At 40.7% G+C, this 26,038-nt stretch overlaps 2 protein-coding genes across 2 annotated transcripts in view; one reads left to right on the plus strand and one right to left on the minus strand.

The window, feature by feature from the left end:
* Window positions 1–8,353, plus strand: part of LOC104287238 (dynein heavy chain 5, axonemal-like) — a 176,473-nt gene extending 168,120 nt beyond the window's left edge. Inside the window, exons 75-77 of the mRNA XM_009885913.1 lie at window positions 1,044–1,252; window positions 6,096–6,317; window positions 7,633–8,353. Of these exons, the coding sequence (XP_009884215.1) occupies window positions 1,044–1,252; window positions 6,096–6,317; window positions 7,633–7,851 (650 nt within the window). The 3' untranslated portion in view covers window positions 7,852–8,353. The remainder of the gene's footprint in view (window positions 1–1,043; window positions 1,253–6,095; window positions 6,318–7,632) is intronic.
* Window positions 8,354–11,839: 3,486 nt separating this feature from the next.
* Window positions 11,840–26,038, minus strand: MURC (muscle-related coiled-coil protein). The gene is made up of 2 exons (XM_009885891.1): window positions 25,616–26,038; window positions 11,840–12,499 (listed from the first exon to the last, which is right to left on the minus strand). Exons 1-2 carry the CDS (start codon window positions 26,024–26,026, stop codon window positions 11,840–11,842), a joined length of 1,071 nt encoding a protein of 356 aa, XP_009884193.1. The 5' UTR covers window positions 26,027–26,038.

Below are 26,038 nucleotides of genomic sequence, written 5' to 3' on the forward strand. Positions count from 1 at the left end.
GATATTCTTCTCTTTCCCTGAACTGGGGGCCTGCCGGCCTCAATGGAAGGAAGGAACTTGAAATGCTTACTTATTACAGGCCACCTTTCCATACGGATATGTTTGGATGGGCTCTTGTTTGCTGTCACCCAGGCCACTTCTCTACATGTTCTGTGGTGGAAGCCACCTAATTCTGTTTGGTATCTCCTTGTGGCAATTCCAACAGTTGTGTGTACAACCATGCATTGAACATTGGTACTACAAGAACATTTAATTGGAATGGGGGCTACGAGACCAGTTTCTATAATTTAAAATATTTTAGCTGTAACAGAGAAGATATCCTGAAGCATGGCCATGTGCCAGCTCTCAGTACTATTGAGAGTAAAAACTGATAAGATGTAGGAACTTCTGGCACATGGAACGGTGACAGTGTCACTGAAAAATCATTGTCTTAATAATGCTGATATTTTAATGGAGGCAACAGTGCTATGCATGGAATACGTGAGTGCGCACTGCCACTGCCAAAAAAATATATAAAAAATCTTGCCTCTAGGTTTATTCTCTGTGCTGCTTTCCCACTGGGAATCTTGATAATGGAAATGTACAAAGTTATCATTAATAATGGTGAATTTCTTGAATATAATCACTGTCAGTACATGCTTAGGATATAGATGAGTTACACAGTAGATCTTTATCATTGATCATGTACATGGGAACCATTAAAATATATTTTAAAAGTTTAAATGATTAATCACATTCCAAACACAGTGTGAATATAATGAATATAAATATTATGCGTGAAGGAGATGGAGTTGTTTTAAAAAACCTCTTTATTTCTGATCAAAATAACAGAAGGAATACATTTATCTTGTCACCTTTAACTATGAATCAAGTCTTGTAAGTTTGGGCAAATTAACTGCAATTTGATAACACTTTAGTGCAACAGGTGTGCAATTAAGGCACAACAAAAGAGGGTTTATTAGACTCAGAATGTCATTTGGAAGTTTTAATTGCCTTTGCAAGCTAGGGGAAAGTTCATTCTGCATGTTTTACTTATCTTCCAGGAACCATAATTATGTCAGAAGAATTGCGAGATGCTTTAGATAATATGTATGATGCTAGAATTCCAAAACTCTGGTTTAGGATTTCCTGGGAATCGGCTACTTTGGGATTTTGGTTTACTGAGCTTCTTGAAAGAAACCAGCAGTTCAGCAGTTGGCTGCAGGATGGCCGACCAAATCAGTTCTGGATGACGGGATTCTTTAATCCACAGGTAAAACTGCGAGATTGATCTTTCTAACTTCTCTGTAACAGTTAAATTAGCCCTTGAGAGAACTTCAAGCTGACTCAGTCATGACTATACAAAGTGTAATCTAAATTCAATTTTTAGCATAAACATAGGATAAATTAATTTCAACATATATTGAAGAAATTTTTGCTAGACCAAAATAGCATTATTGCAATAATGGAATCTTTTCACATTTCAACGTTATCCTCCTCCTTTTTTCCCCCCTCCTCTGTTACAGTAATCTGTTTTTCATTCATTGTGTGAAAATCCCTTTGAGTACAAAACCAGGTAAGTTTCAAAACTTTGACATAGGAAGAAGAGATTTGGATGTGGCTCTCAATCCCTGAAAATCAGTTTCTTGAACTGGAACGTTTGTTATTTATACCACCCCAGATTTGTGCCAGACTTGGTTTGCAGAGACATATTAAAAATACAGTCTCTCGCCTGCACCATCTAAAATAAAAACCTGGCACAAAATGAAACAGAAAAAAGGAAACAGCTGAGAACAGAGTTAAAAGAGGTAAAGTGTACATACCTAGATGATGTGTAGTTTCTTTGCACAGCTATCCACATTCATTAAAGCTTTTTATGTTTCACAGATGTTTGTGGGAAGTGCGAGTAGTGGAAATGAGTCATTGTGAGACTATCCAGCCAACAGGTTTCTGTGAAGCCTTAGCAAAAAGCTATTTTAAAGATCTATTTTAATCTCAGTACTTGTTAGCAATGCAAAAGCTAGCTGAAACAGCTGCCTAGAATAGAGAAAGCAACAGTCGCAAATATTCTCTAGGGCTACTGCTGGGAAATATCCATCTATCATCTATCCCGTCTGTGTCAGCTGTCTGCCAGTACCACTTTAGAGCATGGAAGTGCGCTCACAGAATCCCTGAGCAAAGGGTTCCCAAGCAAAAGTATGAGGGAGAGGAGCAGGAGTTTTAATAAAATTATTATGCTTCCATAGTTGGTTTGTTAGCAACACATTGACAGTGGCATTCTAAAATATTCCTCAGTAACTTTTGCAATGATCAGGTTGGATGCAACCCTAATAGGCTTTTAGTTTTTTTGGTGTTTGCTTTTGCACTACAGATGAGCAAGAGCTGATACAGATTTTGTAATGGCCATTTTAGCTGGCTTCATTGTGTTTTGGGGTTGTGTCAGTTCTGAAATTTTGCCAGCCCAAATTGGGCATCCTACTTTTTTTGAGGGGATCTATACATGTGGGTGTCTCAAAAAAGCTTCCAAATAATCGGAATAAAATACCCCCAAACAAGTTGTGATTTAGTAGTCCGTAGTGAGAAAGCCTCCAGAACTACAAAAGTTTAACACTTTGTAACACGTAGTTCTAAAAGTCCCTAAATATATAGTGTGAAAAGAAAAAAAAATCCAAGAATGAGATGTGCTTACATGATTTAAAAGTTTATTTGTGCTGACAATCACAAGCTTAAGAATGAGATGGTTATTGTTATAGTCTCCATTTTCTGTAATCCAGGCTGTGGGAATGGCTCATTCTACAAGAAATTCACCTGAGTAAAGACTCCTTTTCTATTTAAATACCTATTATTTTATTAACAGTCATATTGCTGTGTTTAAAATCAGTATTTCATATGTTAAGGAAATTGATTTTAATCTTCTCAAGCAAGTTAAGGTGATGAAGTATTAGTGCTGCAGTTCTAATGGCTTGTTTGTAATACCTGAAAAATTGTCAGAAAAATCCTTTCATTTGTGAGATGAAATGCAGCTCCTAGATCTCACTATTTGCTTTGTAGTCAATGGATAAATGCCATGGATAACATAGGACAATAAAGTAGATTTATAGCACTGAATGAAACATTCTGGCAATAAAAAGTAATATAGGACCTGACTCTGCCTTCTCTTGGCCTGTTTATACATTAGGATAACTTTAGTAATTTCACAGAACTTAATCTTTATTTATAGTGATACAAATGAAAGCAGGCTGAGGCTTCTATGAAAAAGAAACCTAATTCTCTGTCTGTGTCTGCATTGGGCCAGGATAACTAGGGTGAACACAAAAAGAATTGCTATGAATTTTCTTCCCTTCTGGAAGTTAATCTGATGTTACTGGATTTTTTCCTCAAAAAACTTGTCACTATGCATATCTCATTTCTACCTCCCAATTTCCATATTCTGGCTGATATAGGTTTATTGTTTCCTTGTTTGCATCTCTGTATCCAGTTGCTCTCACTCGTCCTATATATGGATTTTAAGCCCTGTGAGGCAGAACTGTCTTTCTGGTTGTATAGTACGTAGCGTAATGAACCCTCAGCCTATTTCTAAGACCCTTGGATGCCAAAACAATGTGAAAACTAATGAGAATAGGAAGTACAATGCCTCCATTCCTTAGTGCTCACTTAATTCTAGCAAACCTGCCATAATTTGCTCACTGTAGAAACTGCAAAATAAGTGGCAAACAAGGAATCTCCTAAGCAAGGTAAAGGAGAGAATATGGTTGTGAAAACAATAGACTTAACTGATTTCCATATTTCTTGTCATAGCTTCCGTGGATGCCTACTTCTCCCTCACGAGAAGGTTCAGAGTTAGTTTGCATGAGTTGTTAGGAGGCGAAGGGACAAAGCTTTAGCAGCTTTCAGTGAGCAGGCCAGGGAGAAGTTCAGAAAAATGCACATGAAGAAAGAAGAAATAATTTTCCCTGTTTCTGAAATCTCAATATGCCCCCTCCCCCCAAAAAACCACCCCACTCCACCCCACCGCCACCCCCAACCAAACAAAAAAAAACAGGGCAAAAGTTACCAGAAATCAAAACAAATGTCATGGCAAGTGGTCCATTATGTTCCTGACAGAGGGTTTTGGGGATAGCCAAGCCCTCAGCCGTCCAATGGTACCTCAAGCCACTTGATTGTTTCTTGCTGTTTATTGTGCCGTTCAGCCGCTCTGGGATAGCCAGCTGGGCCTCCAGCTCACAGCTGTAGTCTTTAAACACTGTCTAGGATTCATTCAAATGAGCAGATAAGTGTTACAAGTCCCGCTGCAGACAGAATATAGGTCCTGCCATCTCTATAAAAATAGACTGCAATCTAAATCTTATCCCTTAAGACAACTCACAGCTCTGAGCTTACTTTTATTCCAGTGTTTCCACAGTGCCTTTGAACTGATTCCCTTAATACAGTCATTGGTCTGTCCTGTCCTCTTCAGGCTCTTCTTTCTTTAATATTTCAGTTTATCTGGGATCCAGTAGCCCTCTGGGGCCTCTGTCAGGGAACACTTCGTGTATTTTAAACCATTGGTATTAGTATGTTTCTACAAATTAAAATTTCACAAATTAACCACAAGGATTCTGCTTTCATTTAATGGCATTTCTGATAAAAGAACTTGGCCTTTAATCCTGTCTCCCTTAGCTGTATGCTAGAGTTATCAACTACTTCAAGCGCAATTACAATTATCTGTGCTATCACAAAACCTCTTTAAAGCACTTGTCCTAAGGTCTCTGGAATTATATTAATGAGAAGCAACCAATGTCAGTTAATCAAAACATCTGAGTTCATGAATGTCATCTCACGTTCTCATAACTTGAAGGGTATTGCATAGCTACCAAGTGCTTAGCCCGTGCAACAGGCACTCCAACAGCCAGAGATTGGTCCCTGCATTCAGTAGATTGACATGCTAATGTTTCCGTATCTGCCTTCTTTCCATTCATTTGGCCCTAACAGTAGCTCAACAGAGCATCCTGTGCTGTGAATACTGAAGAAAAATAAAAAGTCTGTTCAATCCCCTCATTGCTCCTGGTTTCTTCTTACCTGTGCTCTTGTCTCTTTAATACCCACCTTTGTGTGTTCCGCATGTGTGTTCCCCTATTTCTGTCTCCAGATACCTCCTTTCTCTGCTCTGATATCTGTCCTGAAACTTCTTCCTTCCTAGTTGTCCTTCTCAGTAAGTCCCTCTTGTTCTTACATCTTCAATTTTTGTATGTTATTTATTCATCTCATGGCTATGCAAATGGGTTTCCATAGGTAAGATAGTGTGTACATCCACAGCACGTCCACTGGAAGTGCAAAGCAGTCCATCCTCCTGTCTCTTAGGACTAAGGTACTTCTCATGTGCTGCAGTGTGTGTGCACACGGACAGTTAGTTACATGAGAGAAGCTAACCAGCATCTTCAGCCTGGCTTGGCTTGTGGTAGCTTGTAACCGTATTGTGAGATTGTAGCTCCTCAGAACAGAGAGTGAGTTTCATTCTGTGCTGCTGAAGTGCTGTGAGTTTGTCTTGCTGGTGTCTACAATAGTACGCTATTGTAGTACATTAAGGCTTTGCACTGAGCAAAGTGGCAGAGGCATCTCACTATTTAATTGTATGATTCCAGTTTGTACTTCCTTTGTGCTCTGTAAAATGCTTCATGACTTCTTGGCTGAAAAGCATTTTTGCAATGTTTATATAAGAAAAGGTGAGTAATACAGCACATGAAATACCAGTGTTATTTGTGGCTTAGCAATTACCTGTATTCGGAACCTCACAAAACACATTAATCTGGCAGACTTGTAAACCTCCCTCCATCTGGTTGGTTGTAAAGCAGGCATGTGAGGTGAGTTACACATGCAGCTTCCCATACATTAAATAAGCCAGCTCGGTGGCTTCTTAGCATTAATACATGCACACCAAGTATATAAGAATGCCACAGTACTGGGAAAGTGTAGGAAAGCACTTGATTTATACTACTGAATTTTATTTTACATGTGCATAAGATTCTGTGGGATGAGGTTCTATAATGCTAATGTCACTTATATAGGAAAAAAAGTTGAAAATGTGTAAATTCAAGATTTTTTTTTAAAACTTGCTATGTTGTATTTAATCTCCTTAGGGATTTCTAACTGCTATGAGGCAAGAGACAACTCGCATGAATTTAGCAAAAGGGTGGGCACTTGACAGTGTTGTTCTACAGAATGAAGTGACCAAGATGATGAAAGAAGATGTTACTGGCCCTCCTCCTGCTGACATTGGTGGTGTTTACATATACGGCCTTTTCCTTGAAGGGGCAGGCTGGGACCGCAGAAACAGTAAGCTGGTTGAGTCGGCACCAAAGGTAAGGATCAAGTGAGCATGACTCACTGCGGCATACTATGGTGTGCTCAGAGAACACCAGGATGTATTTTGAGTGCCTGCAGGTTTTAAGAAGGTAAAACACTAGCAGAGCTGGGAAGAGGACAGGGGGTGAACCCCCTAGAACTGAACAAAAAGGCTTCTGTCAGAAAATGAATTTAGGATGCGCTGCACTAGACCAGACCAGATGCTGGGCTTGGTTTCAGAGGCCCTAGAAGCACAGCTATGTTTGAATAAAATAGTGCAACCCATAGTCAGCCTTCTTTTGAATGAGTAAGGGGGACCCTACCACAATTTCCAAAGCCCAGGACTGTGTTTGATGACAGCTGCTGTGGAGGTCAGTGTTTGGATGATTAGAAATCCCTGGTATTTGTTTTTGAATAGGAGGAATAGTATTAGTTCTGGGGTTGTGCTCAGTTATCCACGCACGGAGTTACATTTTACTGATGTGACTAAGCAGATTTAAAACTTAGCTATGGAGTAGTGGTTAGACGCCTTGGTTACTGCCCAGGGAAAGCTGTCATTGACTTTTTCCAAATGAGTGATGACTGTCCTGGAATTGGAGTTGAGGTAATTCCTCTCCATAGGTAAAACACTTCTGTGTCTGGCTGAGAACAAACTTTTGCAAACCAAACCTTGCCAGCTGTAGGTTCTGGTGACAGCTGTTGCTTGGTTTGTCAAAAGACACCTTCAAAAATTGAGTTTACTCAAGTGCTCTGGAGTGTTCAGCAAGCCTCCATGTTGCTCTTGTGTTTGGGTCTTTCCCCCTGCCCCCCGCCAATGAATACTTTATATCAGTAGAAGACCTGAGGGGATCTAGTCTGGATAAATGCTCAAGAGGCACCTTGGATCTTTGAAGCTCCACTGCTGTCAGTGCAGAGCGAGCAAGGATTGCTAAATGCAGCTTGGCCTTTGTAGCTCCAGTGCTGCCATTCAGGGAACAGGAGGTGGAGAAAAAATGGGGAACACTATCCAAAGGGGCAAAAGATGGGGAAAAAAGACAATGGTGTCTCTCCCTCCTAGAACTACCCTGTCGTTTTTCCAGTTACTTCCATGGCATGCAGTTTTCCAGGTTCCTGCTGCTTTCTTTTCCTTCCAGGTTCCCTGAGCTGCCACTGACTTAAAGTTAGGGCCAATGTATTAGTGAGCACAGGACTTGTGTTCTCACCTGTACTTATGCCGCGGTGCTGGTGTGTTTGCTGAAGGCCATCACTGAATATAATTCTAGCATTTGGAGTTCAGGCACCCTATCCTGCTTCTCTAATGCTGAGCCCTATGTCTCATTTTGACATTCTTAGGTGCTGTTCACGAGTCTTCCTGTAGTCCATGTGTATGCGGTTAGCACAACAGCACTACATGACCCAAAGAAGCAGCAAGGAAGTGTGTACTCCTGCCCTGTCTACAAAAAGCCTAGGAGAACAGATCTGACATACATTTTCTCCTTGAATCTGAAAACAGTGCAGAATCCTGATCATTGGACTTTACGGGGGGTTGCACTGCTCTGCAATTCAAAATAAGGACCAACAGATATCTATAAAGAAAGAACCACCGAGGAAGAATAATCTGCAGCCAGTAGGACTTCTATTGTTATTGCCAAAGTGGTGGCTACATTCTCATAGGGGTATGGGAATTAATAAGTGATGTATAGAGAGTGTGATAATTACACATAGATCTGTTTACTCTGTTCACAGCAAAAATACTGAATGTCTTTAACCTGGGAATATCAGAGGGAAAACAGTTGCAGGTGTAAAATTTGGCAACTGTTATAAAGCAAGTGAGAATATAAAGCGCTAGCTTGCTCATAATGGAAACACTAGGAAAAAAAGTGCTTATGACAGTGACAACTCCTCTAACATTTATGGTGGTTCTTTTGTAGATGTTATCTTTTCTTCCTAATACAAGACCTCCTTGTAATATGATGTAATTCTTATTAAATTCAACTTTGTAGTTAAAACTTACCATCCATAGCATTATTAAAGCTGTAATGACAAGTGAATTAAACGTATTGTAAAACTTAATGTTTATCTGTGTATATTCCAATGCACAGTTCCTTTGATTTTGTATTTGTAAACTTACTGGGTGGTTTTACAAATGGGTGCTACTGTTTCCTTGAATAGTCACTTGATTATGCAAACGGTCATAGAATTTGTATAAACAGGCGAGTTTATCTTTGCACAAGTAGTAGCCTTTGCACATATTAACTCATTTCTAAACCTATATCCCATTATAAGGAAGAGATGCACACCCCCCATTATTAGTGAGAAAAATGTTTTGAAACTCTTCTTAGACTCAACACATTTGAACACCAGTTTGGCTCTATTAGTATTTGCTCCATTGGCATTATTGCCCGAATCCTGTAAACTCAAACCTCTTAACTGCTTTTTATTCCATATTTTGCATCAGTTCAGGTAAAAAAAATTAGATGACCATTTCTGGGAGTAGATTCACTTGAAGTGGTTGAAGTAGTTTTTGTGGGTTACCACCATTGCTGTCTACCCTGTAATTGAGGGGTGGTTGCTGCTTCTCTCTTAATAGACAGGCAGCTATTGGCTTTTTTCACTAGCACAAATTCAAAGCAAAAGAAATTGCTGTTGGATGTTATGAATGAAGGACTTCCAGTGCAAGATTTGTTAATCACTTTTTTTCTCCTTGTAAACACTTTCAATTTTCGTATAAACACTTCCATTTCTTTTCAGCTGGCGTCTAAGAAAGTAGTTCATCCTTTCCCATAACCAGTTTTACTCTGCAGTTAGCAATTGCAGGGCTCTTTCCATGAGGAAGTTTGATATTCACACTCCCACCCACAACTAAGCAGAAAGTGCCAGATTTCTTCTTGGAAAACAGAGTAGACAGGGACAGGGTCCCTTTCTCTTACTGAGCTGGGAGCAGTGCTTGTTTCACATGCGGTGCTGGTGAGATTATCCTACCAAGTGAAACCAGCTGTTCAAAAAAATATACACCAAACCTCCCTGCAGTACAGCTGTACATCAGCTGGTTTCATTGAGAATTTTGTTTCCCAGAAAAGTGAAGTATCGGGCTTCAAGATCATTGCTCTTGGAAATTATGAAAAAGATAAGGGGGACTTCAAGCAGCAAAAGGCGGTGCTGTTGTATAGATACTGAGTTTGTAAACCATAGTATTCTCTCCATCCCCTACCTGTATGAGGGGATGTGGAGTAAATTAACTTTGATCTCTTGGTACACGTGAAATTCAAGTCAGTGACATTGATAATAACTTAAAATGAAGAGTGTACATTGAAATACTTTGCATACCTGAAGAACTCACTTTCTATGAAAACAAATCAGCCTCTGAACACTTGAAGTTAGAAGTAAACATTAAAAATGCATATTTGATAGAGGTTATATGCAGTGCTACATGATAACCTCCATGGAAACTGCATCACTTCCTTTCTTTGTCAAGTAAAATGAGAAAATTAAATGCCATATAAAGAAAATCTATAGGCAATTATGTTATAGCACTTAGTGTTCTGCTGTATAAAAATGCAAAGAAATAGCTTCTTTGAACTCTGACATTTTCATTTCCATAACTAAACCCTGTATGTCAGTTTAGGAAAATGTCAAATCTTGCAGGACAGAATGCAGGGCATATTACAGAAGAACCAGACAAATCATGCAGTATTTCACTGAAGATAGCTACAGTTTTATGCAGAACTGGAAGAACACACAGTCACCTGGTTCCAGAAAACACTTCCTATAGCTAGTAAAAAAACAACCAACCAAAACCTCCAATCTATCTTATAAGCAAACCGTTTTTTCCTTTTTTGCATGTAATTACAGTACAGTGGAGATGTACAATTTACTGTTGAAAGAAATGTCTTCCTCTCCCTGTCTCCCTCCCTTGCCCTATCCTGCCCTTCCTTTCAGTGGAGTCGCTGCTTCCAACCTGACAACATTAATTTGATTTGAAATGTCATTGACATGGTATAACATTGACCTTCCCCAACTAGTGGTCCCTAGTTACTATTGCTAAAGCTGTTCCACTTCAAATGCGATGTACACCAGACTAAATGAAAGAACTGGCAGGCAGAATATTTGAAATCAAACTAATTATATTTAAATTATAGATTAACAATTAGCCGGGAGACCTCAAACAATGTATATAGATAAGCAAGTTATGCTCTGCTGTTAAAATGAATCTGAGATATTAAATACAATCATACAGCTTTTGACAATATTGTACAAGTTTCACACAGATAGTAATGACTAACATTGCTTTAGATAAGTGCTTTGAAGGCAACTCCGTTTAAGAATGAAGAGAGCAATACAGTCCTGCCCCCCATGTCAGCCCAGCGGTCGTGTTTACAAACATATCTGATGCCAGGGCACTGGCTCCCGAGTGTTGCAAATGAACAGCATTCCATACTCCAAAGGGTGTCTGTCTCATAATCCCTGAGGCTGGGGCTGGTCAATATCCATGATGATAGGAAACAAAGAATTGGGTTATGGATTCGCCCTGTACTTCACCGGCTTTGTAAAGTGGATTTAATTGCAGTGAACCTCAGAAAAAGTACTGAGAATGGAAAACAAAACAATTCCCTTGTCTGGTCAGTTATGTTCATGAGCCCTGTGATCCTCTGGATAGACTAACAATTCTTTAACAAATCTCGAGGAAACTTCAGTTACAGTATTCTAATTTTATTCTCTACTTATCCAGAACTCATGCATTAATCTTATTCCTCTTTTACTGTTTCCTACCTTTGCCTTCCTCACAATCACATCTTTCCAAAACACGAAGAGGATACCTCATTCTCTTTTCCTCCTGCTATTCCATATTTAATGTGTCTTCTGCTTTTTTATTCTTACTCCATGAGTGCAGAAAACGCATTGCTTACATACATCAAACCTTCCTCTTCCAGAACTCTGGAAATAATCTTTAGTCATTTCAGGAGCTTCGCTTTTCCACTGAGAAGAAACACAATTTACTCAAACCCCATATCATTCCTGCCACATTTTGTCACACCCTGGATAAAGCAGAAATTTCCTCCTCCTGCTCTTTCAGTGAGGGCCCTACTACAAAAAGATTTGTGTAGCTGAATGGGCCTTCTTCATAGTTCTTCCTTTTGCTAATATGAACTAATAGCCTTGTTATTGTTTTCTGATTACAGGAGTTGGTGGAAGATAATGGAAATAATTATTTATGCTGTTGTACATAAAACTAGAGAGAGTGATTAGGCTGCTAAGTGACTGCTAAATCAATCTTGAAAATACAGCAGATTTCCATCTCCCTTTGACACGCGAGTTCCAGTTGGGTTAATGATGGCTACTGCACGCTGCGAGACAGAGGGGGAGCCCCTTCATTCAGTTTGCATGGCTTGGCTTTTGTCAGAAAGACGACACTACAGACACCCGTGTAAATGATAAAACACCACCAACACATGTTTTGGGATATAACACAAATTCACACATTTTTCTAAAGCTGAGTGAATACATACTGTGTTATCTCTTGTTCAATAAGGACAGTATGGTGTGTTTGCTACTTGATTCCTTATGCTGATTGCTTTAAGTCTAGCAAAGGGACATCATCACCTCCTCCTCCTCCTTCTTTTCCTTCTTGCTTAAGAACGACTTCTGGGATTGTCACTCCTTTTTCAGTTGACTGGGAAGCACCTTTTGTTGCACTGTTCTTGTCTTTCTTTACCTTAGTGATCACTTCTGTGTAAGAGATTTCCTCAGTGAAGGGCTCTGCTGCCGCGAGCTCAGAGGCGATGTGCGCACCGGCTTCCTGGATCCCCTCCTGACCTTCAGCTCCTGTTCGTTCTTTATTTTTTTTATGGATCTTGAACGTCTCCTTCGTTGGGGCAGCCTGTGAAATGGTTTTCTTGATCCTTATGCCAGATTGTTTCAGTCTCTCTCCTGATTGCCTGATCCTTTCTCTCCTCTCAGGGGTCACTATTCTCGTTCGAATCCTGTTTACCTTCTTGCCAAAATTTTGTCTCGTCTTTTGGATATTTTCCCTTGAAAAGGCCTTTTTGATATCATCTATGCGCCTCATACCTGATTTCTTGAACTGGGTTGCTTTGCTTTCTTCGATGTAATATTCTTCATCAGAGGAGAGGTCATCAGGTGGGAAGAAATCATCCTCTAGAATTTCACCTGGTGTCGTCTCTTTGATAACAGAGAGAGATGAAGGACACTCAGTTTCCTCCTGTGAATAAAAGCACAGAGTCATCCTCTGGCAAGCGTGTTTTAAAAGGATGGTGATTCAGCATTTTATTTGTTGACTTGTAGTTAATTAATGCTAACTGAAATACAATATTGTAACAAAGTAAAGTAGGCTTGTACCATCATATGTGATCTATACAGAATACAAATGGCAGAAGAAGCCTTTGCCAAGATCTGTAAAGACATCACACCCGCTTAAAAATTTCTTGCCAGTGCAGTTCTACCTGAAACTGATGAATGCTATGGTCCAATGTTTACTGGCCCCTAACGGTTTTCAGAGTAGGCATGTCTACTTCATGGGGGCTTTTTTGAAACTGATCTGCTTCTCAGAGGTTGGACCTGGATCCGTTATCCCTCACCAATAAAAGTAGACATCCCATAGACAAAATAGGCTCTTGTGCTTGTGCTAGCTGTGTGCTCTTCCGAATGAGTGTCTCAATAACAGCAGCAGTTTCAGCCTTTTACTGTCACCAAGACAATTGCACATTTTTGACTGATTGGAACTTAGCAAACATTTCTGTTGCTGCCCAGAAGGGGATGAACCCCAACATATTAACTTACATGTGCTGGCTCCACAAAGGAACAAAGTCACTAAAAGAATGAGATGTTATTAGCTAAATTCCGTTCCACACAATTCCCCCAGCACCTGCACCATTGCTGAAATGAACTTGACTTGTTCTATTTGGAAAAATACAAATGACTCTGAGCAAGCACCTCTGTCTCCTATGGTGAGTTAGGTGACCTGTATGAGCATGTGGTATTAGACATTTACATTATACACATGATACATATTAGCTGCATCCTTGGAAGTGGTGACTATCCCAGGTATCTTAGCACTGGGAATGTATGTAGCCCCTCCAAAGAAAGACTGCTAGAGGCTCAAAACTCGAAGACACAGAGAAGACTTCCAAAAGCTGTCCACAGTAAATAATTTGCCAAGAAGCACTTAGGGGTTAAGGACGTGCAAAAAAAAAAAAAGGACAAAAGCTTATGGTAAGAGAAGTATTCAGCAGTACAATTTGTCTGAACGGGGAGAATCTCCTAAGAGAGTTGATCCCCTGATCTGAAGACTGCTGTCTGCATGGACGTTACGAATTTGTGGCTCAGTGTCAGTGAGTCATTTCTGTCTAGAAATACTAGTGTATGCAGAGAAGAAACCCTATAACTTGTAGGAGATATATGGGATGGACGATGCCAGCCCCTTCTTCCCTTCTATTTACATGCACGTGCATGTGCTCTTCTCCCAAGAGGAGCAGCCCTTTAGGGTGCTGACAGGTACAACAGCTGTATAACACTTCTGTGAGCTGTTTCCCATTAGTACTACTTCAGCTGATTTCTGAGGTGTGACAGTGTCTGGGCTCTATACTAAGTATTATTACCTTAATGCAGAAAATAATAGAAGAGAAATTAGGAGTTGTGAACCTGTGAAGAATGGGTCAGTCTTACTGAATATTTTGCTGTGAACTGATTTCCGGCCAAAAAAATGTCTGTCATTTTTCACAGTAGCTCATTAGTAGCAAGTCATGTTTAATGTTATTTTACAGTCCTAGCAATATGTAAAATAAAATACATTAAGCTATTTGGCAGATAAAGCTCACTTAAGAGTCTGTCATCATGCCTTGGCTTCATTAAAAGCCCTCTTGTAAAATAGTTGTTACCGTTCAGGAAAAATAGGGATGAGTTATGTTGCATTGATTACAGCAGAATGTTATTCAACTAAAAAAGCAGGAACGAAACTACAATGCTTTGCTAATAATCATCTTCATTAACATGTGCAAATTAACATTAATTACATAAAGACTTCTATATATAAACATAATCCCTTCTTTCTGAAAATGAACTAAAACACAGCTGGATAATAATTCCTCAAAGTTTGTAAATTATAGCCCACTCCTTCAGCTGAAATGGTAACAAAAACGTTTCCAGAATGACTACTCTGAAATTTCAGTACATACAGAAATGAATACAATATGGTAAATGGGGTATGCTTTTCATATGAAGATTACTTTTCAAAGAAGGCAGAGAGAGTATTTTCTCTGCAATACTTAAGCTCTCTTCCTTTGGAAGAACAACAAATTTTTCTGTACTTTTTGTCAATTATTTGCCAGATTTTTATTGTATTTAGCTTTGCAGTTTATTACCTAAAGAAGAGACGGCTTTAACTTTCATGCATGTGTTAGAATTAAGACATGAACAGTCACATGTGAGATGAAGGCCTTGTAGACAAAACACGGAAGCTAGAGTTGCAGGTCCTGAGGAACATTTTTCATTCTGCTGCAGACTCTGAGAATGATCTCTGCCAAATCTCCGATTTTCTCTTTTTCCTCGGTTTCTGCACACATGTTGCAGAATCAAATGTTGCAAGACTAAAAAATTAGTGTGAGTTTCTATCTCCTCTCAACATGTCCGGATGGAAGATGCTACCAAAATGGAAAGTATTAGAGAAACTAGCTAACATGTTAGGAGAGATTTCATAATAAAAATACATTGATTTAGGCTCAGTAGGAGAGCTTTCTCATCTGCTTCCTTTCCTTCTCCTGCCCCTCCTCATTTCTTCTTATCACTAGATATCAGTGGGGTAGAGAAAAGATAAGAGCTCATCTTTTAGCACCAGGTGGGAAACTGATGGGGTCAAAGCATACAGCTACCAGCTCATTTATAAACTCACTAAAAGCAAAGACAAAACACCTACTGATTTCAGTTGCACAGGACAAAGCCCTAAACTGGGTGACAGCTTTCTTCTTGGCTTGAAAGCAGATGGGACTGGAAATAGCAGGACTGGGCAGCCCAGTCTTCTGGGAGGGCGAGATGGAGTTGAACAATCGGTGGTGCTACTTGTAAGGTTTTAGTTAAAGTTCTATTTAAGCGTTGTGGTAGGAAGGACTCTTATCTGCCACTGCCACCTCATGGGAGGTAAGGAAGGATCTTTAAGCTAAATTTTATAAGTGCTCAAATAAAAGAGGACAGGAGGTTATTTCACAGAAAAGACAATATTGTAAAAGACAATACCAAACAGTTGGGTATTTTTAACCCGATTTCTCGAGGAAAGAGGCATTCAGTCATATAGTCTGTCTATTGGTTACCACAAAGAACAATATGAAGGACATGTACTCTGTGTCTACTGGCAAAACCCAAAGATATGCACACGCCAGAAACAGAAACCAAGAAACAAATCTGTTAAAGCTGCTCATTCCCTTTCCCTTTCATCAGTCCTACCAGATGGAGCACCTGGAGAGTGTGCACCCTGCAGAGGGTGCTCACACTGGTCCTGGTATGCTCGTTGGCCATAATCTCCTGAAAAGTTCATCCACCACTCAACAAACTGAAAATAGACCTGGACCTTTCAGAGCAAAACTTATTTTTCTTCTTCTCCTCCAAGAAAATAAGTCAGAAAATGAGCGATGTAAGTGATTGATACAGAGGTCGTCTTGGTTTTGTACAAAACAAAGTGTAGCATACATGCTCACATTACTCAGCTCCCACTTTCTCACCCCTACACAGTCTCGCCACTACCACGGAAACATTTGGGATTTTCCACCAATTTGAGAACAGAGCTGTGCTCAGACATGAAGAAATAAGCTCTCTGCCGAGGAGCTGGCTGTGTTGTGAGTCATTCCGTCTGTCTCCCAGCTGATGTGTTTCCTGAGCAAACACACCAGTGGCTCAGGTACCTTGCTTGTAGATCGGGACCCGATGTTTTTGGCAGGTGGTGGGGATGCTGAGAAGAGGGCGTCTGTGTTATGAATGGGGGTAGGAAGGGAGAGAGGAGAAAGGAGTCGGATTAGATGGTATGTTGTTGAAACTGGCAACATTTCAGAAAAATGCATGTGTGTGGAAGGAAATGAGATCCGGAGGGAGAAAAGCTTCAGGTTCTGTGGTAGCAGAGAAGGGACCGAAGGCATTGGTTGAATGATAAGGGAAAAGCCTGGAGACCTTTGCAGTTCAGCCAGACAGGGAGAGAAATACAGAGGCTACAAAGCTGTGAGGTTAGTTAGAGCCACTGCTTAAGAAATGACTTTAACAAACAAAACATAAAGATACAGCATCGTAACAGAACAATCATACAATTAAGGCGTGAGTGGTGATGCCCCTGGCACAGTGAGTTTGCTAAGAAAGTGTTTTAAACCTAAACTTTGGCTTTTCCTAGTTTTTGAGTATTTAACTTCTCAAATATGCCTAGCCAGAGAAGTCTGAGATTTTAAGGACCTGGCTGAATACAAAGGAAACACAGGAGTAAGCCTTAACTTTGCCAAAGGCAGCCAGCACAGCATTGGTTTGAATGGATGGCTCTGGGGACAGTGACTATCGAAACCCTGATGTTTCTAACACCGGGTTCCCAAGAAAATCTGACTCCTTCATTGTCATTTTCTCCCTCTGCTCCCATTTCAATTGAATGCACAAGTAGAAAATTTTCAAAGGGCCACAGGCCTTTTGCTGCACAAACTTTTCACTGGCTGCCAAAATTCTGGCTGTTCTGCACCGGCGCCTGAGGGCGCTGAGCAGTTTGCAGGCACTGCTGGTGTCTCCTCATCTCATGGAAGGGATCACAACAGTAGTGTTTTTCTCCCATAGGATACAGCAGGGCATTTATGAAGGAAGGCTAGCGCATCTGCTCCTTAAACTGCGCACAGTGCAAGGTGCAGGCTGTTTTTCACCTCACAGAAACCTTAAAAACAATAGGTAAATAATCTTCAATGTGGCAATGCCCCTAATCAATGCTATGAGACTCTTGAGGTGGCGATGCTCAGATAACTGAAAATTACAGAGGAAAAGATACTGTCTCAAAATGTGCCTCTTGGTAACCCTGCCTGCACGGTCAGGCTCTTCTCGTCTCTGGGCAGGGAAAGAAGGGAAATGGCAGAGCAAATTGTTTAGCAATGTCTCAGGTATTTTGCTGCGGTGGTGTCCTGGCAAGGATCAGGTGGGGTCTAATAGCACCTTTCTCCCTTACTGCCACACGAAGGAGCAAATAAGCCAAGGGGGCTGCTGGAAGAGGGATGTCATGCCTTCTGCATGGGCAGTGAGGCTGTGCAAAGGTAAAAGGGTTATTAAAAAAATTCCTTCACAAACTTGTGTTAGTTAAATCTCCACTCTTTATCTTTGTAAGCACAGATCAATAATTAATAGCAGCAATAGTATTATTTTCATTTAAAAAAGGCGTGCTGCCAGTTGAGAGCCCACGGGATTCACTAGACAAAGCAGCGACACAGTGTCACTGTATACCCATACTTTGGCTTTCAATACATTATCACTTTTAATGATCATTTCTGTAGTAATTTAATTATAATACCATTTAAAAATAAAAAATAATGGGATATGGGGGCATTTTAATGAATGTAGCAAGTTGAAGACCTTTATTCTCCTTGCCCTTTCATGTTTTTTTGCATGGGTTTGTATTTCAAAGCCCAGACTGATCTAGAGTGGGCAAGGAGAAAAAAAAAGATAATACATTTGTCTTACAAGTAAATATATGCTCGAAACACTATAAAACAGTTTTGCATTCTCTTTTAAAATAGTTTCAAAGTGTAAGTCTAACAAGCTTTAATTAATTGTTATCAGCTCTCAACTATCATCTAATTTCAGTTAAAACCTTAGCAGAATAAAACTTTTTAAAATACAAAAAGCAATAGCAGAGAAAAACAGAAGGACCAAATAAATAATTAAATTATATATATTAAAAAATCATATATTATACATACAAAATTACATATTTTATACATATCTCTCAATATATAAAATCAGGACTCAAAATGCTCCAAAAGAACTTGCTCACAGCAAAAGATGGGAGGAGAGACAGATGAAACTCCACAACTTGGAGTCATTGTGTTGCGCGGGGAAAAGGTCACGGCAAATGATCTTTCAGCCTGGGGATGTGTGACAGGGAAAGTGCAGGTGATGATTAACATAAGCACAGATGGGACTGGTGATCACCTGACAATTCTGAAGCAGAGCACGAAGCAGCGAAATGGTCGAAGGGGACTCGGCGCCTGGGCTGGCGCTGCTGCCGTGTCTATGACAACTGGTGATGCAAATGACTGGCAGCGTATGGGCAGGAAACTGCATCGCCACTATGTTTCAAAAAAATCCTATAAATTTGCATGTTAAATGAATGATTTGTTATTCAAACCAGCAGCCAAGGTAAATCACTAAAACATCTCCTTGGAATTGTTCTCTAAATCAATACAAAACCGCTGATGAATAACCAATTACAAATCATTCGGTACTTTTACTCATATTCTAACAGTTAAGAGTGAGGCTTTATAAATCTCAAGCGATCCTTTCATTTTTTTCTGCAAATATGCCATTTCAAAATCTCTGCCATCAGGCCAAAAAGCTGCTCAGATGAGAGAGAAATAGCATTATTTTAAAAAGGCACCTAAGGGATTTTATCAAGTAAAATAGATAGAGCATAAACACTTCACGTAGGACTTTATGGCCAAGTGCTGTTGCTTGTATTTAGAATTATTTTTACATAATGAAAAAGCAGCCTGGCCAGAACAGTCAGCTCCCCTCAGTTCACTTTTGTGAAGCCTAATAGACATCCCCTTTCTTTAAATTCTGACAGAAATTCATTAATTTAACCAGGAGCATACAATGACTATAAAGAACCCAAGCTCATTCTCTCATTATCTGACTGCCGCAGCCTACAGACAACGAGGAAGCGTTACCCAGTTATACCACCTCACTCGGAGAAGCCCTTGGCTCCAGGCCACCGCATGCTGCGTACTATGGACTTCTGCAGCTCCAGGGGAACATTGAAGTTTCACACTTACTTTGCTTTGCTATTGTTCTAGGGAGCCAGCCTGAGAATAGTCCTGCAGGTCAGTCCGCAGGTTTGCAATCAAACTGGTGAAATTTCTCACTTCCAATTTGTCTGTAGATACCAACCCATTTGTGAGTGGAGGAGAAAGAGCGATCACAAGGTGTGATAAGACAAAAAAAAATATGTTTGGTAATGTTTTGATTCATTCATTCATCACAAAGTGACTGCTCTTGCAAGCTAGCTAGAGCAGGGAAGTGCTCTGAAGTACAACAGAAACTCAACCGTCACAAGGAGCTGCTGAATTCCTCTGCCCAAGGAACCATGTCTCCATATGAACTTGTTTCTGGACTCTTAACTCAATGGAGAGAACTGGTACTTATGAAGCAGAAACTGTGTCCAGAAGTAGATGTTTACAACAGGTCAGGCGAATCAGGTTCCATACGTTTCTCTCTGCTAGTTTGAAGGAAGCCTACAGGCCAAATGTACAAACGTCTGCATTACTGATGTCTAATGCCTGGCAAGATGGATCCCGTCCCAAACTCTGAACTTGCTGCTAGTGACTTCACATATCCCTCCCATTTGTGCCTCTGCTCTTCTGATGAACTTTATTCCTGTACTAAAGGAATAACCGCAACATTCAGCTATCTTCAGTAGTGCTGAGAATATAAAGCCCAACCACATGTCCCCAGAGTCAAGTCCATTCCTGAAGCTGGGCCTCAGGCATGAAGGGTATCACTGAAGATACACGTATGCTCACAGCGGCCAGCCACAGCTCCTGTCGATAAGTGACTTCAGGCAGCCTCTGGGACCGTGGGGAAGAGGCATGGCACGAGAGGCTCGTGATGTAGCTATACTCTTCTGCAATCTTGCAGGCCAATCACAAGCAAAGCCCTGAAGAACTGCATCCAGTGCAAATGTAAATTAACATCAGTTGTTTCCACCACCCAATGTTAATAGAAGAAAAATCAATGGCAGCCCTGAGAAGATGACTGCCTGTTCCTTGTGAGAATCACCACAAAGGAACAGGTCTGGGGACTCCAGTTACACCAGATCCATTGGTGTAGCATCAAGTCTATAATCTGCTATGAACACAGTCCTGTGAAATAGATAACCTATTTTATTTTAGGAACACAAAAATGGCCCAACAGCTGCTTTTTTAATTATTTTATTATTATTATTTCCCTTTCTCCTTTTCACTTGTGAACACGGCCCTAGAAATACAGGTTTTCTTTAGCTGGTTGAAAGCTGTGATTTTTTCTAAAAACCACACAGGTAACTTGTGATCTTAGCTGCCGGCAGTGCTTTGGCGCTGGCCCCACAATGCCACCAGCAGCTGGCTGCACTGCACGGGGCCAGATCAGCCCTTTGAACTGAGGGACCGGGCTTGACACTGCAAACAAAGGGCTCTTGCTGCACCCTCTGACACAACCGTTTGGTTTCTTTTATTCTCAGTGAAGGCAATTACCTGTCCCGGCTGTAAAAATATTTATATAAGGTTTCTGCCACAAGATTCCAACAAAGGCCTTGTGTCCTTGGGCTGCCGAGGCCTCTGTGTCTGAGGTCAGTGCTCTGCTGTCACAGCTAGTCAACCTACGCCATCTGTTTTTCCATTAAGTTTTCAGACTCCACTTTAATGGCAATGTAGGCTTTCTTCTCTCCCCGTGGGTGCTAGCAGAAGGCTTTGTCCAGACCCTAATGTCCCCAGGACTAAAAATCCATTTCTGATTTCTGACCTGAGTCATGGACAGTTTACACTCATTTCATCTTTTTGCTGATGGTCTTTACTGGGGTCCTCATCCGTGCCCCATGTACGTATAAAGGACAGCCACAACCTCTTTTACCCTCTTTTCTTGCTGGACTAAACCAAGCTAGGATCTCCTGGTGTCCTCCCATGTACCAGGGCTCCCCATTGCTCTGATCATCCTGGTAGCTGTTTTCCAAACCTGCTCAGTTTGAACACAACTTACTTCAACAGGGGTGATCAGAGCTTGTACGTGGTACTCTGGGTGGACTCTGAAGTGTTTTGGACAAGGGCACTGGGTGTCTCTCTCACTTCTGGGAATACCTTTCCTGAAGCCTTTCTTGTCCATATTTGACTTTTTTAAGAGCCTCAGCATCAAGTAGGCTCTCAGTCATCTTGTGAGCAATTAATACACCATTTTCTGTCCTTTCCAAGCCATGGAGCCTCAGAAGACAAACTAGCAGAAAGCTTCTGCTAAGTACAGGAAATGACATTGTGTACACTTAGGTTACTCCAGCTCTAAAGATGATTTGGTTTCTTGTATATGTTTCTTTCTCTGGACTGACAGCTCCTCATTTTGAGTGTTATTAGTATCCGCACCTTTTTCTGTGCCAAGATCTTTAATGAAAATGCTACACAGTTGACAAAGTCTCAGAAGCAAACCTTTTTAGAAACCTGTCACAAGCCTCGCTTCCCATTTCAACAGAGTCCACTGTCGGCTGTTGTTTTCCCAGATTATCCATTATGAGGTAAGGTATCAGGTACACAAATATGAGAAAGGATAAGACCTCACCAAATGTGAGTTACCTAGCACAATCTGCTCTTAGTGAGCTATTTAACTCCATAGTACTAACAATTCTGTTCTGCAGAGCCCCTTCTGAGCCTGCCATTCTTACGCCTGAATGATACCAGACGAATGGCAATAGTTCAGATCATTTCCTTTGCCTTTTTATTAAATAGAATTGTTATATTTGCTGTCTTTCATGTGATGGTTACTCTCGCAGGTTTTTCTCAGAATAGCTGTAATTAAAACTCCGTGCTGATGGATAGTGAGTTTGTGCACCATGTCTTTCAGAGTCTCTTGAGCTGGTGACACCCTGACTTTTATTGCCACTTCAGATGGAAGTGCTTTGACTTCAGATTTTCAGATTATTGTCCCCATCTCCATCTCACCATTTTTACTGTCCAAGTCATTATGCTGCAGATGGACAGTGGCCAGGAAAAGCCACTTATAGTTTAATTTATTATGCTTAATATGAGCGGCATACAGAAGGTTGCTTCTGCTAGCCTCTCACTGTATGTGCGGTGGAGCAATCGCAGGGCAAAAAAATTGATTGTATCATGGCTCTGTAGACCAGTCAAGCCAAAACCTTGCTGGATTACTAATGTGTCCACTGGGACTGTCCACTAATTTTAAACATCAGACCGCAGTGAGTGAAACAAATGCATGTGTCCCTTCATAGGAAGTTGTTACTCGTTTACGGTACTTATGTAATGTAACAACAGAAAAAAGCCCAGTAACTGTAACATGGAATTTCTGGTACCTGTACGCTCACGTTCAAAGAGAGACTTGCAGAACATGCAGAAAAGCAAGTGAACAAGTTCTTTCATGATTAAAAAAAAAAAAAAAAAAGAAAAAAATCCTCTTTAATTTCTGAATAATTTAGTCAGAATCAGTTAAATTGTTAGATGCTCTTTGACTGGAGAGAAAAGATAGCTCTCACAGCTGGTTATTCAGACTAACCTGAACAGAAATGAACAGTGACCTGTAGAACTTATAATGTCCTTTGCGTTCCCTACTATACCCTTAGGGCACATAGCACTCCCGGGTCAAAGACCTCACTAGAAATTCTGAAGTAAGCCAGCATTTTTAATCATGCAGTCAGCCTGGGGAGGAGAGCTGCTTGCTACCAAATGTTTTCCTCAACCACATGGCCCTTTCAAAATGAATGCTCTCTGTTTCCTTAATCATTATGCTCATGGATAATCACTTTGTCTCTTTTTAATGTGAGGATATTGCCAACTCTTTTCATCATGGCCAGGTCTCTTGGGACAATCTCCTTCAGCCAATGATCCTTTTCAACCTGCCTACTCCTTCTATTAAAGATAAGATCAAAGCTATCCACTTGAAAGAAAATCTTTAGGATTTAATTGGTGTTTCCTTTTTCCTCATATGCCAATGTTCTGGCAAAAGTTAAAACTAAAACCCACGTGTGGACACCCATGACAGCATTCAGTACCGGCTACGCACAGGTCATTGACTCCATCACAATGTCCCAAATGGCTCATCAGAAAAAAATCTCACTACAGACGAGCTGTCACTCACAACCACCAAGTAAACAACTTGGTTATACCCATTTGTAAAATATAGTGAAGGGAGTATGCTGATTCTGTAGCTATTAACAGACTACCACTCATCGTAGCCAAGCTTCAGTCATTCAGGTCTTGGCGCTCCAGCAGTATGCTTACACTGGTGTAAATCAACAGTGTGAAAATCACTGCACTTGTGTGAAAGCAATCTTCACAAGTGTACCTGTGCCTTAAAGCTTCAGTGCACTCTTGACTACCTAGCAACTGACAGTTTTTGTGGAGCAATGCAGTTCTCCTCCTCCAGAAAAGTGTTAAATGTCAGATCCTAGAGGGATCAGCATACCTGCTCCTCCTTCCCCATGCAATAGGGAAAAGATTCTTCAATCTACCTTACAAAAAGGATGGAAGTTAAGGAGGAAGTCATTCATATTCTCGCTGGCAGTTCTCAACTACTGTAGGAAGGGGAAGCTAGAAAGACAGAAATCCAAAATGCTGTTTCCCTTCCTGAAAAGTACCACCTAAGGTCATTCCTGTCCGGCAAAACCAGCAGAGTTCAGAAACTCCTATGAAGCTGATTCTTAGAGAAAGTATGCATCGTGAGAGCCACCTTTTGTATGAAATATCTGAAAATAACAACAGCTGGTCTTTATAGCTGTGTGTAAATCCATTTTCACCACATTTTACTACATTTTAAAATACACAACAACTCATGTGTTGCTAGGAGAAAAATTTACATTATGTAATGAATACTGTTTTAAGAACAAATATTTTCAAAGCATTGATTCTGCTGCATTCATTATGGTAAAGGCCCATCAATGAAATGGCATTGTGCCATTAACCAGGGGAGTCAGAGATATTTATTACCTTTACCTGGGAAATGATTTGCAAGGAAAAAGCAAAAGTGCCTGTTTCCTATTCCATCATGATGGTGCAGCTTGCAATAATTGTAATAATAGGCCAAATTGTGCCTGTGCTTTCTCCTGAACATCCATAATAAGTCATTCAGTCAGAAAATCTGGGAGGCACAATTTGGCTGCATATGGTACTAACATAACATTAACGAGGTAACATTTCCTACCTAGCTTTTACTCTTTTTTTTAGCTATTTTATCCCAGTAGTAGAAAAGGAAATAGTTCAGAAAGCTAGATTATGCAGAAGAATGTCAGCTGTATACAGTGGTGAATAAACTCAGTGGAACACACAGCTCCATTCATTGCAAGTAAATGTTATTTATGTACAAACAGATGCAAGACCGGGGCGTAAGGCTGGGCGAAGGGGGCGCATTGTGTTACTCACGAGGGCTGGTATTTTCAAGAACGCCTAATGATGAATACGACTCATTTGAAAGAAGCTTTGGGGACTTGCTGGTATGAAAGAGAAACTATGCTTCTGGCAAAAGATTAAACACTCTTACTTTCTATTAACTTGGGGAACTGGGAAGTTTCAACAAATGGTAGGATCAGATCAGAAACAAATGGGTTTCACAGCACTCACCAGCAAGTGACAGACCCCCTGAGCTGCCTGCACTGTCTACTTGTATGAATCTAGGAAAGAACGCCGCTGCTTCATGAAATGCCTCTTCAAACACAATTGTTTATAAGAACAGTGAACATCCTAGAATGAGGTCAATGAAAGAAAATGTGTGATTTTCTTGCCCAATATGATTGGAAGAACAGTGCTGGGTTAAATCGTTTCCAAAGTAGAGCATGCAAGGGACTATTTGCTCTCATGAAGGGTTTGTGCCTCTGAGCTTTAGTTTGTGCATATTCTGTTATAGACTGAGAAAATGAAAAAAAAGCCCCAATTTGTCAGCACTATGAAAGCCTAGGCAATGTGGCAAGTTAAATAAACCGTATGTTTTAACATTCATGTTACGAGAAAGTCTACATTCCAGAGAGCCTACAAACACTTTCGCTATTTGGACTTCTACCTAATATGGTGAAAAAAATAACAAGGATGAATGTCAGGCATGGTTTGTATGACAAGATTTACAGGGCCAGCCTCATATTACCTTTCGGAGAGGCAACAAATAGTCCTTGCTGATCTGCAGTTAATCTTACACGACTGGCTCAGAAACCTACCAACACTAATAATAGACCGTGTGTGCTGCTGTCAGTAGGTTCATGCTGAAAGGCACTGCAGAGCACAACTCAGTGTTAAAGAAAGCATAAAATAACTCTCATGTTGGACAGACTGTGTCTTTTGGTTCATTAACTGACGCCTACCAGCAGCCACCAAGGAGGTGACACAATGACAGCGCTACAAGCAATTAGGTTTGCGGTTACCTGATAGATTACGACCCGGAATTTGTTTTTCTTCAGCATCTCCTCTTGTTTTGCTTCCACCTTCCGCACGCTGGCGCTCTGCCTCTCCACGCGTGCCCGCACCTCCTTCACAGTGGAGCTGACTTTGCGGGTTTTCTCCAGTAACTTGTTCACCGTGTAGCCGGTATTGCCGTGAGCCTGGGCAAGCTTTAAAATGTCAATCTGTATGGTCTTGATGGCGTTCTCCATCTCCCTGTGCCTCTCCTCTATCCTTTTCTGGCTCGCCTGCACACTGTCCACAATGTTGGCCACTTTGTCCAGGACCGTCACGATCGTGTAAGCTGCATCTTGTTCTTCTTCCTCCTCGGTGACGCTGGAGAGGCGATTTTGGTGGGTTTTGTCAGCCTCCGGGGTGATTTCGCGGCGATCCATTTTGCCTGCCTT

Source organism: Charadrius vociferus, unplaced genomic scaffold (genome assembly GCF_000708025.1).
Source record: "Charadrius vociferus isolate BGI_N301 unplaced genomic scaffold, ASM70802v2 scaffold195, whole genome shotgun sequence".
Lineage (NCBI taxonomy): Eukaryota > Metazoa > Chordata > Aves > Charadriiformes > Charadriidae > Charadrius > Charadrius vociferus.